Genomic DNA, 16,656 nt, shown 5'->3' on the forward strand with positions numbered 1-16,656 from the left:
GAGAGGCACAAAAGGAAGAAAGAGAACTGTTCTGTCTTTTCTACTTTCCTGTGCATGCTCATTAACCAACAGAGGTGTTAATGAGCGTGAAAGTACCTAAAAATGGTCCAAAGAAGAAATAAGCAGCAAGTAAATCCAACTTACTTAAGTTGTGCTCTCAGGCTATGACAAGGCCAAGCTAAACCACCAATCCTCACGTCCCAAAGAATTCAACAGAGCCAGCCCTGCATCACCCTGCTCTCACCCTGGAGTGTTTTCTTGGGAGTAACACCAAGCCACTTTCCAGCAAAGTCTATAGGGGTCAGTTAGGGATATGTTGTCATTCGACCGCACTGGCTGTCTCTCTCTCCAGAAATAATGACAGGCATGTGTTTTTAAAATCAGCTCTCTCCATTTCTAAGACAAGGATTGGAGTACTGTCTTTAGCATTTGAGCTGTTATTAAACCAAAAGTATTTTAGTTTCTATTGAAATAATATTATAGCTTCTATTATTTCATCTCTTTAACATTCTTTCTTTGAACAGCTTTCCTTTTTAAAATTAGCAATGTCTGTCCAGCTTCAAACTACATATAAGTATTAATTTTATACTAAAAGCATTTAGAGGTCTCAACTGAAAAGAAATTCAGTCTGACTCTGGTTGTACTGGAAGTCTATTCTATCAAGGCTTAAAATTAAGTGGCCCATTGGCAGGGATATGAAACTAGATATATATCTTACCACAAAATTTATTCACACATATTCTCTGTAGAAGGTTTGAAAAAAGAAGAAAAAAATCCCTAATCACACCAAGAAAGATATATATCAGTCACCGGTCAGATATTTTTTCTTCATTGTAAATGCATATCTATAATTTTAAAACATATATTGATTTGATTCTGTATCAATAATTTTATTGCAATTTAAAAATATTACATCAAGAGTAATTTCTCACATCATTAAATCCTCTCCGAGCCTGGATATTTTTTTCCCCTTTAATTAATTAATTAATTAATTAATTAATTAATTAATTTTTTTGGTTTTTCAATTACAATTGTCCCATTTTTTTCCCCATTGCTCCCCCCCACCCAACCCACCCCCTCTCCCGCAATCATATCCCTCCCCGTTGTCCATGTCCATGAGTCTTTTATACACGAGCCTGGATTTTTAATGGTTGTATAATATTTCAACTGATGGATATACCATTAACTCATTTAACTATTCTTCTGTTATAGCTGCTCCCAGTATTTTGCCACAACAGCAAACTTGTATATAAATTCTATCAGCAGTTCTTATTACTGCCTAAGAAGAGATCCCTAAAGGGAGAACTACCAGGTCCAAGGGAAGCATTTTTTTAAAGTGTATCTTGATAGGTATTGACTATTTGCTAAAAATAACCATTTGCACTTCCATTAGCAGTATATGTGAATGCTCATTGCACTGTATCCTTCTCACTTGCACAGATATTTATCATTTTATTACTTTACTCAATTGTTAGATTGATATAATACCCCCTTGTTTAATCTGGGTTTCTTCAATAAAGAGAAAAATTCATACTTCATCTATGGTAAATGGTTATGTAGAGGCTCTTTAAATATGGGGGTAGGCAAAAGTAGATTTACAATGGTTCCTATGGAAAAAGACATGCAGGTTATGATTATTAAAATTTTCCATATAAACAACTGTAAACCTACTTTGCCCTCCCCTGTATTTTATGTAAATGTTTTATAAAAACCTACATATAAATGTGTACAGATCAACAAGAGAACACCAAAACCTTATTAATAAAATACATAGTTATTATAGGTACATATACATTGGTAGCAAATATTTTCCCTAGTTCATCATCTGACTTCAAATTTGTGTTAAATTACCCAGCAAAACTACTCAGAGGTATATATCCAAGAGAAATGAAAACACACATCATAAAAATCTGTACACAAATATTCACAGTAGCATTATTCATAATAGTCAAAATGTGAAAATAACATAATTGATGAATGGATAAATAAAATGCAATCTATACATACAATGGAATACTATTTGCCCATAAAAAGGAATGAAGTTTCAATACATGCTACAGCATGGAGGAACCCTGAAAACATGCTAAATGAAAAGAAGCCAGTCATAAAAAGCCACATACTATATGATTCCATATATACAAAATATCCAGAATAGCCAAATCTATGGACAGAAAGTAGATCAGTAGTTGCCTAGGGCTGGGGAAAGAGGGGCGACGGAGAGTGACTGTTAATGGGTTTTGGGGGGAGTAATAAAAATGTTTAAAAAATGAGTGGTAATAGTTTCACAACCCTATGAATATACTAAAATCACTGATGTACTCTTTAAGTGGGTGAATTTATGTATGTGTGTAAATGTAGGAATGTTATTATATCTCAATAAAGCTATTTTTTAAATGCATGTACTACTACGCGGCAATCTATTAAGACTCCTACAAAAAAGCAAATATGCCTCTTGCTCTAATTTTTAAAAGTTTTTAATACTGCATATTTTTAAAGCTATGTTATTAGGTAATATACAATGCTCAGGGTAATTATATCTTCTTGGAAGTCTGTATCTGTCGTTAATCTAAAATATCCCTCTTCAATTTGTTTAATGCACTTTGCCTTAAATTCTATTTCTCTGATTAAATTGCTATGACCTTTTTTCTTTCATGAAGAATATTTTTCTTCATATTTCTAATATCAAAGTTGCTTTTTTTCTTTACAAGTATCCCTTGCACATATACAGCTTAGTGCTATATTTTATTTATTTTTTAATCTGAGGTTCTAGGCCTGACCAGTGTGGCTCAGTTGGTTGGGAGTTGTCCTGCAAAGGGAAAGATCACCGGTTCGATTCCCAGTCTGGCACATGCCTGGGTTACGGTCAGGGCACATACGAGAGCAACCAATCAATGTTTATCTCCCTTTCTTTCTCCCTTCTTCCCCCTCTTTCTCAAAATAAATAAATAAATAAAATATATTTTTTAAATCTGAAATTCTATTAGTAGGGGAATTTAATCCATTCATATTTACCTATTACTTAAATTTATTCCTGTCATCATATATTTACAATACTTTATTTTCTTGGCTCTGCCTTTGGTTAAACTTTCTGCTTTTTATCCTCATGATTTATATTGAATATCCTATTTGTGATTATTAGTCATATATTTCAGGTAATGCTTTTCTAACAAATTACAGTTATAGAATCTGTATCTAAATTCTTTTCCTGAAAAAAATATTCTAATACTTTATTACTTCTTTTTATTCTACCCTCACATGTTGAGCTGATCTGATCTGGACTGATATATTTAAAGATTAACATTACAGATTAAAAGAAGAACTATGAGATTCTACTTTATACACATTTTACTCTGCTTGTGTGTATTGTAGAGCTCTACACTGTTTCGTTACCTCAATACTGTTTCCTCACGACATGCCTTTCCCTTCTTTGGGAATCCCCCCTGTCCCCCGTCCCAGCACTTTGTGGTCAGAAGTACTTCCATAAATAATTCTTTCAAAAAAGGTCTGTAACAATCAGAGGAGATGAATCAATACAGGTCCAAAAATGTTTTATTTTCCTCTCACATGAATTGTTATTTTGTCTGAATATAGAATTATAGGTTCAAAATAATATTTCTTCGCAACTTCAAAACTACTGCATTTCTATCACTTGTTTTTACCAATAACAGGACTGATGTCACCCTATTTCTTTCCTTTGTAGATAAACTATGTTTGCTTTCTGGAAGCTTTTAGACAATTTGTCTTTATTACTAGAATCTGAAATTTTATAGGTCGGCATTTGAGTGCAGATCTTTTGTTACTCTTTTATTCAGTCCTCATTAGGCCTTTCAAAAGACTTGTCTATCTTCAGGTTAGAGAAATTTTCTCCTATTATTTCTGTAATTATAATCCCCTCCATTCTCTCTATTTAATCTTCTATCACATGAATGTTAAACTTTTAGAATGTCCTTTACATCCTAAGACTTTTTGTTCATGCTTTCTACCTTTTTCAGTGTAAGACTGAATTCTAAAAAATCTCTTAGTTCAGTCTTCCAATTCATTAATTTGCTTTTAGCTGTGTCTTCTCTATTTATCCTGTTTATGTGGGTTTTTAAAATCCTGACAATCATATTTTTAAAGTCTAAGATTGGTCTAATTTCACTCAATCCCATGTTTGTTTTATAAATGCAATAACCTCTCTTGTCCCTCTGTGAATATTAATTTTACTTATTTCAAAGTCTGTTGCCTATTCATTGCTTCATTGGGTGTTATTTTCTGCTTATTAAGTTTGGTGTCTCATTTTCTATCACAAGTTTTCCTCAAATGTTTAGTGGTTCTTGGGAATGAGATAATTTCAGAGATCCTATCCGGCTGCCTGCACTATTTCTGTTTACCATCATCTGCTTGAAGTGGTAACGTGGGGAACGTGGGATATGATGCCAGTTATCAGTGTAGGTCAGGAATTTGTCTTGCCAGCATCAGGCTTCTTGAGGTCCCTGACAATCAAAGGCTACGCGAGGATCTCCCAGCCTCTCTGGCCTCTGTGTTCTACTGAGTACATGAGCTTGGATTCACAGTATAGTGAGGGAGGAGTTACAATGGACCTACTCACTCTATATGCACCCCCTTACCTTATACAACAGGCTCCCTCCCCACTACCTGAATGTGTTTCTGGTTTGAGAACACTATAGATCTATATATTTTGAGGTGTGGTCCACCAGGTTTTACTTTTCTATGGATATGATTCCTCAGGCTTAATATCTTTCAGGGATTCCTAAAATATCCATCAACCGGTGGGACCCTTTCTTGTTTCTTGTTTTCCCAGGCTATCATCAATTTATTCATATAACTGTGGGTTTATATAGGAACACACACACACACACACCTTTTTTTATGGGGTATGGAGTTGAGGATATGCCAGTGGTGGTGGTGATGCAGTTAAAGAGTATCATGAGCTCGGCCTCCCATCTTGATCACTTTCTCAGTGTCATTATTTGCTAAACAGTCTGTACTCCAATGTTAACATGGCTATTTCTCTAAATCTGACACTTGCATATCTAACTCCTATTTGGCATAATTTCCTGTATTTTTTTACAGGCATCTCAAATGTAACATGCCCAAAACAGAACTACTGATCTTATCTTTACCAAGTCTGTTCCACTCAGGCACCATCCACATCAGGACCTGGGAGCAAATTCTTTGCAACTCCTTTCCCTCACTTTTTACAAAGTAAGACCTATAAAATAGATTTGACTTCTTTCCAATTCTACTGCTATCAACTTTGTCCAAGCCACCATCATCTCTCACCTGGACTAAATAACAGCCTCCAAATTGGTCCTATTGCTTCTCATCTTCTCCTCTAAATCACTTGCCCCAGCGTAGCAGAGTCAATGCTTAAAAATACAAACCTGATCATGTCATTCCCCTGCTTAACACTCTTCTATTACTTCTCATTGCTGTTGAAATAAAGTCCAAACTTTTTCACGTTAAATGCTATCTCTGAATCCAAATCTGGAAACTAGGTCTTTGCTATTTACTTAAAGACTCCTTGAGGCCAATAGCTTATTAGCCTCTTTGGGTTCTATAAATGTAACTTTTCCCTTTTCTTTGTTCCACTATCTTGCTGAGGTATTCCATAACTTTAATTCCTCTTAACTACAATGCCTATATCATAAAACCGCTATTGCTGTATTCTTTAGATTATACGTATTTCTGTTAGTAGCTAGATCAGTCCTTTCAGTAACTATCCTTCTCAAATGAACAAGTCCAGTTATAGGTTTGGATGCCTCTTAGTCCAACTTGCTATCATATGGGAATGCTCCCAGTCCCAATATGACAGGTTACTACAGCCTTTGCCAGTGTGATCATGGGTAAAAATCCTAACTACTCTGGGATGTAGCTTCTATTTCTGTCAAGTGAGGGGGTAAGTTTGTATGATTTTTAAGGTCTCTTTCATTTCTAGTGGTCATGGATTCCAAGACCTAATATAATAGTTCTTTAAGAAAGTGCAGTACCTGTCATTCCAATTCCATGAAAATTATACAGAGGGTAATATTCTATTTCAGGTTTAAGAAGGACTTTCATCAAAGAGGAAAATAATTCAATTCAAGGTTTCTAGAGACAACTATAAAGTCACTTTGCCAAGATTTAGTGCTGTCCTCAATTGCCCAATGATCACAGCCTCAAGAATTGAAAATAAAACAACAACAGAAGCAATATTTCTACTATCACTCCTACACAGTAACAATTGAAAGCTTTTAGCTCATACTGCGTAATGACCAAAAATTAAATATAATAAACGGAAAACAGAGAAAAAAAAGTCACGGCAGGTACTTTATTGATCCTTTAAGCTTTTTCCTGAAGGATCAATAAAGATCAATAGTTCATACTGGCTTACACAAAGAACCAACATATTCCCCTTGTTCCATTAACTCCTTCAATTTTATAATACTGTTAAAAGGAGAGGATCTCCATCCACATTAAGCTACTAGTCAAATCTAATGTTTTAATAGCCTTTAAATCTGACTACAGTCAATGCTAAGTCTGGATCAGAACCATATACATCAGAAAAAAAACAAATTCCTTCTTTCCCTATTAACTTATAACTACTAACTATCTTCCCCCAAACTTAAAACCTTTGAAAACTGGAATCTATTGCCACTATACCAAGTTTGAGTACTGTTCCTTGTATTGATGGACTTCATAAATTAAATGATCCACATTGCTTTACCTGATACATTCCAACTCCAATGTGTTTTGGCTCAATTTTCACCAGCTCAGCTAATGGATCTTGTACACGCCTTGCTATGGAAACTGAAAAAACAGAATCAGAAAACAAGTATGTTTTAATGTAAATAGTATCCAGATAATTACCTATGTTAGTTTCCCATTATGTAAGTACTTAATTCCAACCCTCTTTATCCCCCCCAAAAAGACCAACAATTTCTCTCTCTCTCTCTCTCTCTCTCTCTCTCTCTCTCTCTCTCTCACACACACACATACACACACACACACACACACACAAAATGAATGTAAAATTTCAGAACTGATTATGCTACCAGAACCCGTAGGCATTCCTGAGCACAAATAGAGTAAAAGGGTTATACATTTGAAAAAATAAATAAAACACTTAGTTGCTACACTTACACAACTACCTGTTCATTCTTTAAATACAAATACAGAATACTAGAGCACCTCATACTTTAAAGAGCAAGTAGATATTTGTTTTACTTTTAAATAATCCTGCATTAGTATAAACATGACATATACTTGTACAGCAAATATACTTATTAGAACTAGATCCTCATGATGAATAAATGATGAAATCATATGTTATTGCAACCAGAGACCAAGTCAGTTGGCTAGTTAAACAGACTTGTATTGCCTTGAACATAATTGTAAGATTATCCTGTGAAGTGATGTGAGTCACAACTGCTTGTCTCCAAACACACACACACTCCTAATCACATCTCTTTCTTGATCAATCACAACTCATGTTCAAGAGATTTGAAAGTTAACTTCAAACATTCCTTTACTTGTGTTATTTTACTTGGTCATCATTTATTTTTACCATTTGTTAATAAGATTTCCTATCAAATTTAGCTTCAGTTTTTAAGATAGATTTAGCTAGAGAAAAGAAATTTAATATGAATCTTAAGAATACTTCTAAAGGCAGATTTTGTTCCCCAAGAAACATAGTTTCATTGAGCCTTACATATGAAAAGCTTTCATTTTCTAAACACATGAAAACTAGTCAGTGTCACCTACTCATATAAAATGTTGGATGAGATATAAATTCATTAAGTGAAAACATTAAGACCATCAAAGGAAATCCCATGCCTGTTTTCATGTTAAACTGTTCAAGACCTGGCAACAGAAGCCACCTCTTACAAGTGATTACCAGACTCCCCCACCACATCTCCTCAGAGATAAGATCTACTGTGAACATCAAGTTCACCGCACGGTCATTGAAGTCTTTCTCATATCTTTTATTATTACTCTGAACATATTGTGACAACGGCAGCTTACAAAGCAAGCTTAGAGAACAATAACCTGTGGCCATACAATCTATTTCTCCCACAGAAGAAACTGGGGTTCCAAGGCTGGCACATACACTTTTCTTATCCAACATCACAAAGGGTTAAGGAAAACCAGGTTTTTTAATAAGCACGTTTGTAATTACACATTGAAAAGAGATGTCCCCAGAAACACATGACATTCTCTAAAGGCAAAGTAAATATTATTTCTCTTTTTTTTATTATTATTTATTTATTTATCTACTTATTTATTTTTAGAGAGAGGGGAAAGGAGAAAGAGCGAAAAAGAAACATCACTGTGTGGTTGCCTCTCACTCGCGGCCCCAACTGGGGACCTGACATGCAACCTAGTCATGTGCCCTGACTGGGAATCGAACCAGCGACACTTGGTTCGCAGGCCGACGCTCAATCCACTGAGCCACAGCAGCCAGGGCTTAAATATTATTTCTTTATTCTAGCCTTTATCTAAATATATACAATAAGAATCACTGAACTCAAACACATACACATATAACCAAAATACATTGCTGACTTAAACGTAACAGCAACAACCCATATGGTAAACTAAATTAAGGATATAAGCATCAGAACATTCACTGTGTAGGAAGAAAGTATCAGAAATTCAATAAAAGGATATCAATAATAAGCAAATCTCTGAATCAACCCTTTCAGGAAAACCCACTTTATGAAAACCAAAACTCAGAAATTGGGTAGAGCAATTGCATAATTTGATAAATGTAGATAGATTCCCATATTTTCAAAATTTATAAAATATACAAAAGGATTTTAAACTATTTTCTACCTGGTTCCCTTCAAACAAATTCACTGCCAGTGTCTCCTTTGTCCATCCTAATATTGCTAAGTGCAGCAACAATGGATTGGAATTAATAGTTTCCAGGTGACCTATTGCGCCTCTGGAGTTACAATGTTCCCCAACCTTGAAATCGATCCTAATATTTCTAGAATTGGTATTTCCCCTTCAGATTCTGTCCCCTCTCTATAGCATAAAACCCAAGCTTGGAAGAGATGGGAGGCAAGGAGAGAAATGGATTGAAATAAACATTATCTAAAAGTAGAATTCAAAAAGCAACATGCCCAGGTTTTGGAGAGAATATGGTGCTGTTTTCCTGCTGCAGGACGACCAAGAAAAGTTATGCAATGGACAGCAATAATGCATGTCTGCAGGGTGAGAACGATCAGGCTGACAACAGATTCCTGAAAGTAAGAGACAGACAGTTCAGGCGAAAGGACTTTTAATAGGTTAGTGATAAAGACAATAAAGAGAGAGGAAGAGTTATGACCCAACACTTGGGGCACATTCACCTTTTGTGATAGAAAAGAGAAGAAGAAAATAACAGAAGAGGCAGAAATGAATGCTGAGGAAAGAAAGCACAGTAATAGAGGGTAAAAACACTTCTGGAAAATGCTGAATGCAGAGTTACCATATGTCCCCAAATTTTTACTCCTAGGTATATACTCAAGAAAGTGAAGACATGTCCACACAGAATCTTGTATGTAAATGCTCACAGTGGCATTATTCATAATAGCGAAAAATGAAAACAACCCAAATATCTATCAACTGATAAAATGCATGAACAAATGTGGTATACCTATTACAATGGAAAATTATGTGGCAATAAAAAGGAATGAAGTATTGATACATGCTGCAGCATGAATGAACCTTGAAAACATTACACTAACTTAAATATGCCAGCCAGTCACAAAAGACCACATATTGTAATGATTCCGTTTATATGAAATGTCTGGAATAAGCAAATTTATATAGACAGAAAGTAGATTAGTGTTTGCCAGGGGATGGGGAGAAGAAAGAAAGGGGAACTGATTAATAATGAATATGGGGTTTCTATTCGGGGTGATAAAATGTTCTAAAATTGAACAGTGGTGATGGTTGCACAATTCTGAATATACTGAAAATCCAAGGACGTACATTTAAAAAGGATAAAGTGTATGCTATGTAAATTATATCTCAATGAAGCTGTTATATATTTTTTAAATGCAGTTTGTCCAAGTGTATGGCAAATACTATTTTGCCCACATATAACATCAGTATTTCTCTGTATTACTGCCACCATATGCCATTGTTCAGGAAATTCTAGTCAATGCAATTGGACGAGAAAAGAAAAAAGGCATGCCGTATTTTTCACTCCATAAGACGCATTTTTTTTTTCCCCAAAAGTGGGGGGAAAATGTCTGTGTGTCTTATGGAGCAAATATTGCATCACAGATGTGTATTACCTGACCTGTCAGCGGCGGTGACAGCTGTTAAAAGAGGAAGCAGTGCGCCCACATGAAACCCCTGGGGACGCTTAAATGTCCCACTTAACTGCTGAAGCTCAGAGCGTCTGGTCAGTATGAAGATAGCGAAGAAAGTGATATCAGTGATTGTGGGCAACTGAGCTTCATAAATTCTGACACTAGCAATGATGAGTTCTTGGGGTTTCCAGAAAACTAGAAGAGTACTTGAACCTTAAAGTCTCTCCTCATTTGTTAATGACAGTGATGATGGTTCTTAATACCACTGCTGACTGCTGTTCACTTTACATGGTTAAAATATTATTCTGTTATATTTTATTAAATATTTTAGTACATTTGGTTCATAATATTTTTTTCTTGTTTTCTTCCTCTAAACCTCGGTGTGTATGGTCAAGTGCGTCTTATAGTGTGAAAAATACAGTAACTGCTGAAAAGACAGAAACTAGATTATTATTTGCAGATGATGACCATCTACCTACAAAACCTAAGCAAGCCAATTGAAAACAACATCAGAACTAAAAAGATTTCAATCAGTTGGCTGGTTTCAAGACACACAGGTAAAAATTGATGCTCCTACCATATGTCTTCAACAGTCAATAAAAAAATATCATGGAGGAGAATCTATACACTCTGTGTGTGTGTGTGTGTGTGTGTGTGTGTGTGTGTGTGTGTGTGTGTGTACTGTCTAAGAGTAAGAAAATTAAAATGTGCAGAACCTGAATGAACATATAAACTTAACAAAATGTTAGTGTGTTTCTATAGGGTTGTAAAAGTATTAATTAAATTACTCTTAACATTTATATGGAAAAAAAGAAATGCCAGGCAGAGAGCAATTTTTAAAAATTAAAGCAAGTTATCTCATATGCCGCAGTAATTGAGAGCCTCGCACTGTGGCTGACTAGACAGACCAACGAAAAGAGGACAAAAAGTACATACAGGAACTCAGTTTTTAATAAATGGTATTTGCTGAATAGTAATGAAATTCAATAAAGGAAGACAGTTAATAAGTGATATTGAAACAAAAAGTTAAGTATTAGAGGAAAAAGTTATGTTAGAAACACCAGAAGCAGGAGAAGGGAGCCCAGGCTGAGGGCAAGGTAAGCAACCAGAGCTGCTCCGTGTGGCTAAGAGGACTGTACAGGGCACAGCCATAAGCAGCAGCCCCGAGAGCAACGTTTCCTCCAAGCAGCAACACTTCCTACTCCCTTCAGAGTATTTCAGCATCTGTCCTTAATAGTGTAGGTTTTCCTTACATGATGGGTGATTCATGTCTGTCCTACAGGGGCAAGGTACTAAAAAGATGACTGTAAGTGCTTTGCTCAAAGGGGAGGTTTGTCAACTGTGGGCTTCACTATAGGGCAGCCTGGCCATTTCCTTGTGTTGGGTCAGAACTCCCTAATCTCCTGCACAGAAAATTCAGCTCTCTCTCAGGTCTGTACAACAGCATGTAAGTAATTACTTAATCCCTCTTTTTGTTTCTGTAGGTATCTCTACTCTCATTTATAACCTCTGTCCTCCGGTGTACAGACCTTCTGCTTAACCTTCTCCAAAGAATAGATCTCTAGTCTTCTGCAAAGGTGAAGGAAGGACAGACTCAAAATGTGTAGGATGGGAGGTCTGTTTTAGTTTACTGGTGGGACATTCACATAACATAAAATTAATCATTTTAAGGTGTTAATTCAGTTACATATACTTAAACACTGTGCAAACCACCACCTCTATCAAATTTGAAAACATTTTTATCACCCCAAAAGAAAACACTATACCCATTAATCAGTCCCTCTTTATTCTCCCATCTCCTCAGTCCCTGGCTTTCTGTCTCTACAGAATTGCCTATTCTGGACATTTCATATAAATGGAATCATACAGTATGTGACCTTTTGTGTTGGGCTTTTTCACTTAACATGTTTTCAATGTTTATCCATGTTGTAGCAATTATCAGTACTTCATTGTTTTTTTATAGCTCAAAATAACATTCCATCACATGAATATACAACATTTTGTTTATCCATTCATTTGGTATGGACATTTGGGTTGATTCTAGCTTTTGGCTATTGTACCCAAATGCTCATAGCAGCACTATTCACAAGTATTTGTTGAGTACCTGTTTTCAATTCTTTTGGGTATGTACCTAGTAATGGAATTGCTGAGTTATATGGTACTCTTTTGAGTATGTACCTAGTAGTGGAATTGTTGGGTTATACGTTATTCCATGTTTAAGTTGGTTTAATTGCTTTTTGAACAGACTTTCAATCAATCCTCTCACTTCAGACCCCTCTGCTCTCCAAAATACTTATAAAGATGCTTTATACATTTCTTAAAGTTATGAGGTTTCCATGATCTATTTCAGGTTAGTTCTCTGTTTTCCATACAATGCTGTCTTAGTATTGAACTTTCTCAAGTTGGCTAGATCACTTATTACTCGGCCATCTGTTTTCCAGCTTCAAAGCGAATGTTGCTGTTATCTCCTCTCCCATTCTCTTTATCTTAGAGAGTTTATGTTTTCATTCTAACAAGTTACTGTGATTTTAATGAGATTTTAGAAGGGAGTGAAGAAATAACAGGAATACTTAATCTTCCATTTTCAATCAGAAATACATAATAAATATTTTAATGCAATCTACTACTATTCTATCCATCCAATTTAAATGCCCCTCATGTACATGGTATTTATTATGGGAAAATATAAGCATATATAAGGATATATAGGGATAACCTCTGTTTTCGATAAGTTGATAAACTAGCCAAGAAGATGTAGTAATAATATGAAGGTCATTTGCTTACATATGTTTAACACTTGTATGAATATTGAGGTTCTGTTATATTCTTATGTGGTAAAATTATGAAGAGTTGAAAGGTAAAAACCACACCCACAAGTAGGTCAGGTCTCCAATGAAGTATAAAGTCATCCCTGGCCTTAATCACTACAAAAGAGACAGACTCTCACTCAGAAAACAGGAATTGAAAAGGAAGTGGGCCCTAGAAAACCAAGAATGAACACTCTCAGCTTCTTTCAATATTAGACTCCAAGACCAGACTTTGAAGCCTAAAAATGTCTAGGTAGATGTTCTGAGTTGATATGGATCAAACACATTCATTGCCATGTCGGCAGAAGCTGAGACAAAGAAGGAAGGCATACCTGCAGTGAATCACAAACTGAAGAAGACACAACTAGATTTTGAAATCAGAGTAATTAGGACCAGATACCAATTCCCCTTTTTATTATTTCCTATTTTCACAGAGCCCTGTTGGAATGTATCAATCCTGTCTCACCTACAATACTATTTTAATATATTACTTTTTTGCCGACAAAAAGCCATAATAAGTAATATTTTGTTATAATAATAGAGTATTTTATTATTTTTATGGACTCGCTAGCATTTAATTTTCCTAGAGATGTTCTGAGCTGATTTTTCAATATACTCTAGAATACCATGCAGTGTTCTTTAGAAAGAGCATTCTTCCTTAATTTCCAACCAACCACTTTCTAACACGCCTGCCTATTCTTATACATATATATTCTAAATTTCCTTGGATATTTAAATATTTTTCTTGTTACAAATACAAGTCCAAAATGTCAAAATCTCATGCTTTCGTGGTGGTGCATAGCTTCTTACCTGCACTTCTCAAGTTAGGGTCCAGCCCTGGCATCTCTTTGTTAGCTTCAGGGCTGACACTGTAGATTGATGCTCCTGCTTCACTGACGATACTGAGAAAAAATGAAAGGGGAATATCATTTTCCAAACTTTTGGTCCAATCTAAGAAAATAAATAAGATTAGGTAAGGAAAAAAAATCTTGCAGGGCAAAGTGCTCTCTTTATATTTCAATGATATGTAGAGCATTTAATTTTTCATTAACATAAAGTGATTAAGCAATGTTTGCTTTCTTCACATAGGAAATACATGGATTTGAACCCATAACAAAATAATTCAGTTGTTTTCTTTCAGTAATAATGAGATAGGTTATAGATGAACACAATAGATACCCCTTTGATGTCAACTACAAAATTTTTAGAATACACTCTTGACTGACATTTATAACTCCCATCTGAATTAGTCATCCTAAAGCATCTTGAAAAGCACATGAACATGTGTGGATATGTGCATATGTGAATATACAGAAAATCACTGCCATAAACACTGCCATTGTTATTACCTGATTATAATTAACCATTACAATGTGAAAAGCAAAGGGATCAGACAGGTATTACCCCACTTCTTTTCAGGAGGGTCTGAAATCATCTTTTTAATAAACTGGAAACATTTCACTTCATGCAGATGTTAAACCATTTCATTTCATCATTTATTTAATCAAAGCACCACATATATTATCCTCTTTCTTCCTTTTTTGGCTCCAAATACTTTTCAAATCACAGTGGGAACAGTCTTACAGATGATATTTGATCGGTTGACATTTGTACAGTTTATCGAACATTTTAAAAATAGAGGTCTTCTTTATGACATCACATGCAAACAAACATCACCTACCCTAAGTACTCACAATTCCCATGGCTCTATTATGTAACCATCTGGGTGTGAAGATTCAAAAGCAGACTTGGTAGTGCTGATTTTTACTTCACTCTTAGAAACCTTTCTCCCTTTCTCTGCTCAAAATTGATCTCAATTATGGCACAAGTTTAGTGGATAACTTTTAATGTCTTGCCCCATTGTAACAATTTAACACTAATAAGTAAAATGAGAAAAAGTTAGTTCGCTACCCTTGCTTTAAAGAACTCTTGACTGAACTTTGACAATAACTATAAGCCACTGAAACTTGAGATTATTTTGGGGAAGGAGAAAATTAATTAATTATATATATTTTTGCAACCATGATCTACTATTCTAATTTTTTTGTAGATTTTATTTATTTTAGAGAAAGGAGAAGGGAGGAAGGAAGAGGCAGAGGGAAACACTGATGTGTCAGAGAAACATCAGTCGGTTGCCCCACACACACTCCTAATCAGGGACCTGGCCCACAACCCAGGCATGTGCCCTGACAGGTAATCAAACCAGTAACCCTTCAGTTCTCAGGCACTGGCCTGAGCCATGCCAGTCAGGGCTTCTATCCTAAATTTAATAATAGGAAAGATGAACACTCAGCAATTGAAAAGGAAGGCAACTTATCCTGTTCCTCGTCAACACAAACATCACTGTACAATAAGAGTTAACCAAGTATATATTAAAACACAAAGCACAAAAATAGCGCTTTACAGACACCATCGCATTTTACGCTTTTGAGATTTTTTTTTTTAACAGATAAGTAGTGTGCCAAACATCATATAGCTTGCAGGCAACTGAGCTAAATTTGAAAACTAACCTGCTTGATTCTAAAGTCTGAGCCCTTAACCAGCACAAATAACTTCTGATTAGCTTCACAACTTCTCATTAAAATGAAAACCCACATTTTTGTGCTAAGCAACAAATGTAACATTGTCTTAAGGAAAAACGACTTTCTTAAACAACAGATCCATAAGAACTCATTTCTCTCTTTTTTTGTTGCCTTCACTTTTGATTAAAAGGTAAAGTGAGTTTCATTTTTATATACCTAAAGTAAGAACCTAAAGCATAAAGAAATTTGAATATGCTCTACAATTTCAGAATCTGACTTTAAGATTAAGTGATTTTTCCCCAAAATAATATTCAGATTATGCTTATCTTCTACCATATAGTGATCAAAGGAAGAAATATAATGTCAAATAAAGCTTGAAATAAAGAAAAGTCTTAGTATCGCATAATATGATGTATAAACCAACATACTAGCAGTGATTTTTCAGATCCATTATAACAGCACTTTCTAACCTGGGGCCTCTGTACTTCTGGACAGAAAGAGGCAGGATTAATCAAAATTGTATACAAAATGTTTGTGCTTAAGCATTTTTTTTTCTAGTTTCCATTGATTACTTAAAGAAATTCATTACCCCCCAAAAGGTTAAGAAGTACCACCACAGGATAAGAATATTCGATCGCCAGTCATGGAAAATTTGTTGTCAAACACAAACCGACAGTCCGTCTAACAAAGTTTTTTTCTCAAAAAGTAGAGTAGCCATCAAGTGCAGTTGGATCTATTATGGAGAAAATAATATTTTTGAAAAATTTCACTAGAAAATTTATTTTCTATCATTGCCAGAAGCCTCCAAAATTACTACTATTAAAGTAAAGGGAACTTAAATGGAAAATAAAAATTCCAATTAACTGTGGCCTTTAGCAGCTGGGTAGCTAAAAATTTGCTGGGTGATTCAATGTCTCTTGGAAGCTATAATTCTCAGGACTAAGGGAAACTGTTGCAAAGAAAAACACTCAGATAATAAATATTCTTCCAAATACCATACTGCCAGTCTCTTAAACAGAGGAATACAAAACAGATGTG

The 16,656-nt window shown here is 35.1% G+C and overlaps 1 protein-coding gene across 3 annotated transcripts in view; it reads right to left on the reverse strand.

The window, feature by feature from the left end:
* The window catches only part of SRBD1 (S1 RNA binding domain 1), a 206,565-nt gene that overhangs the window by 86,947 nt on the left and 102,962 nt on the right, over nt 1-16,656 (reverse strand). For all 3 annotated transcript variants that reach the window (XM_090281240.1, XM_090281239.1, XM_090281238.1), the window contains 2 exons: nt 13,907-13,998; nt 6,710-6,792 (listed from right to left, as the gene is read on the reverse strand). In XM_090281240.1, the coding sequence (XP_090137366.1) occupies nt 6,710-6,792; nt 13,907-13,998 (175 nt within the window). The remainder of the gene's footprint in view (nt 1-6,709; nt 6,793-13,906; nt 13,999-16,656) is intronic.

The sequence above is a fragment of the Furipterus horrens genome, unplaced genomic scaffold (assembly GCF_987537825.1).
Source record: "Furipterus horrens unplaced genomic scaffold, mFurHor1.1.pri manual_scaffold_6, whole genome shotgun sequence".
NCBI lineage: Eukaryota > Metazoa > Chordata > Mammalia > Chiroptera > Furipteridae > Furipterus > Furipterus horrens.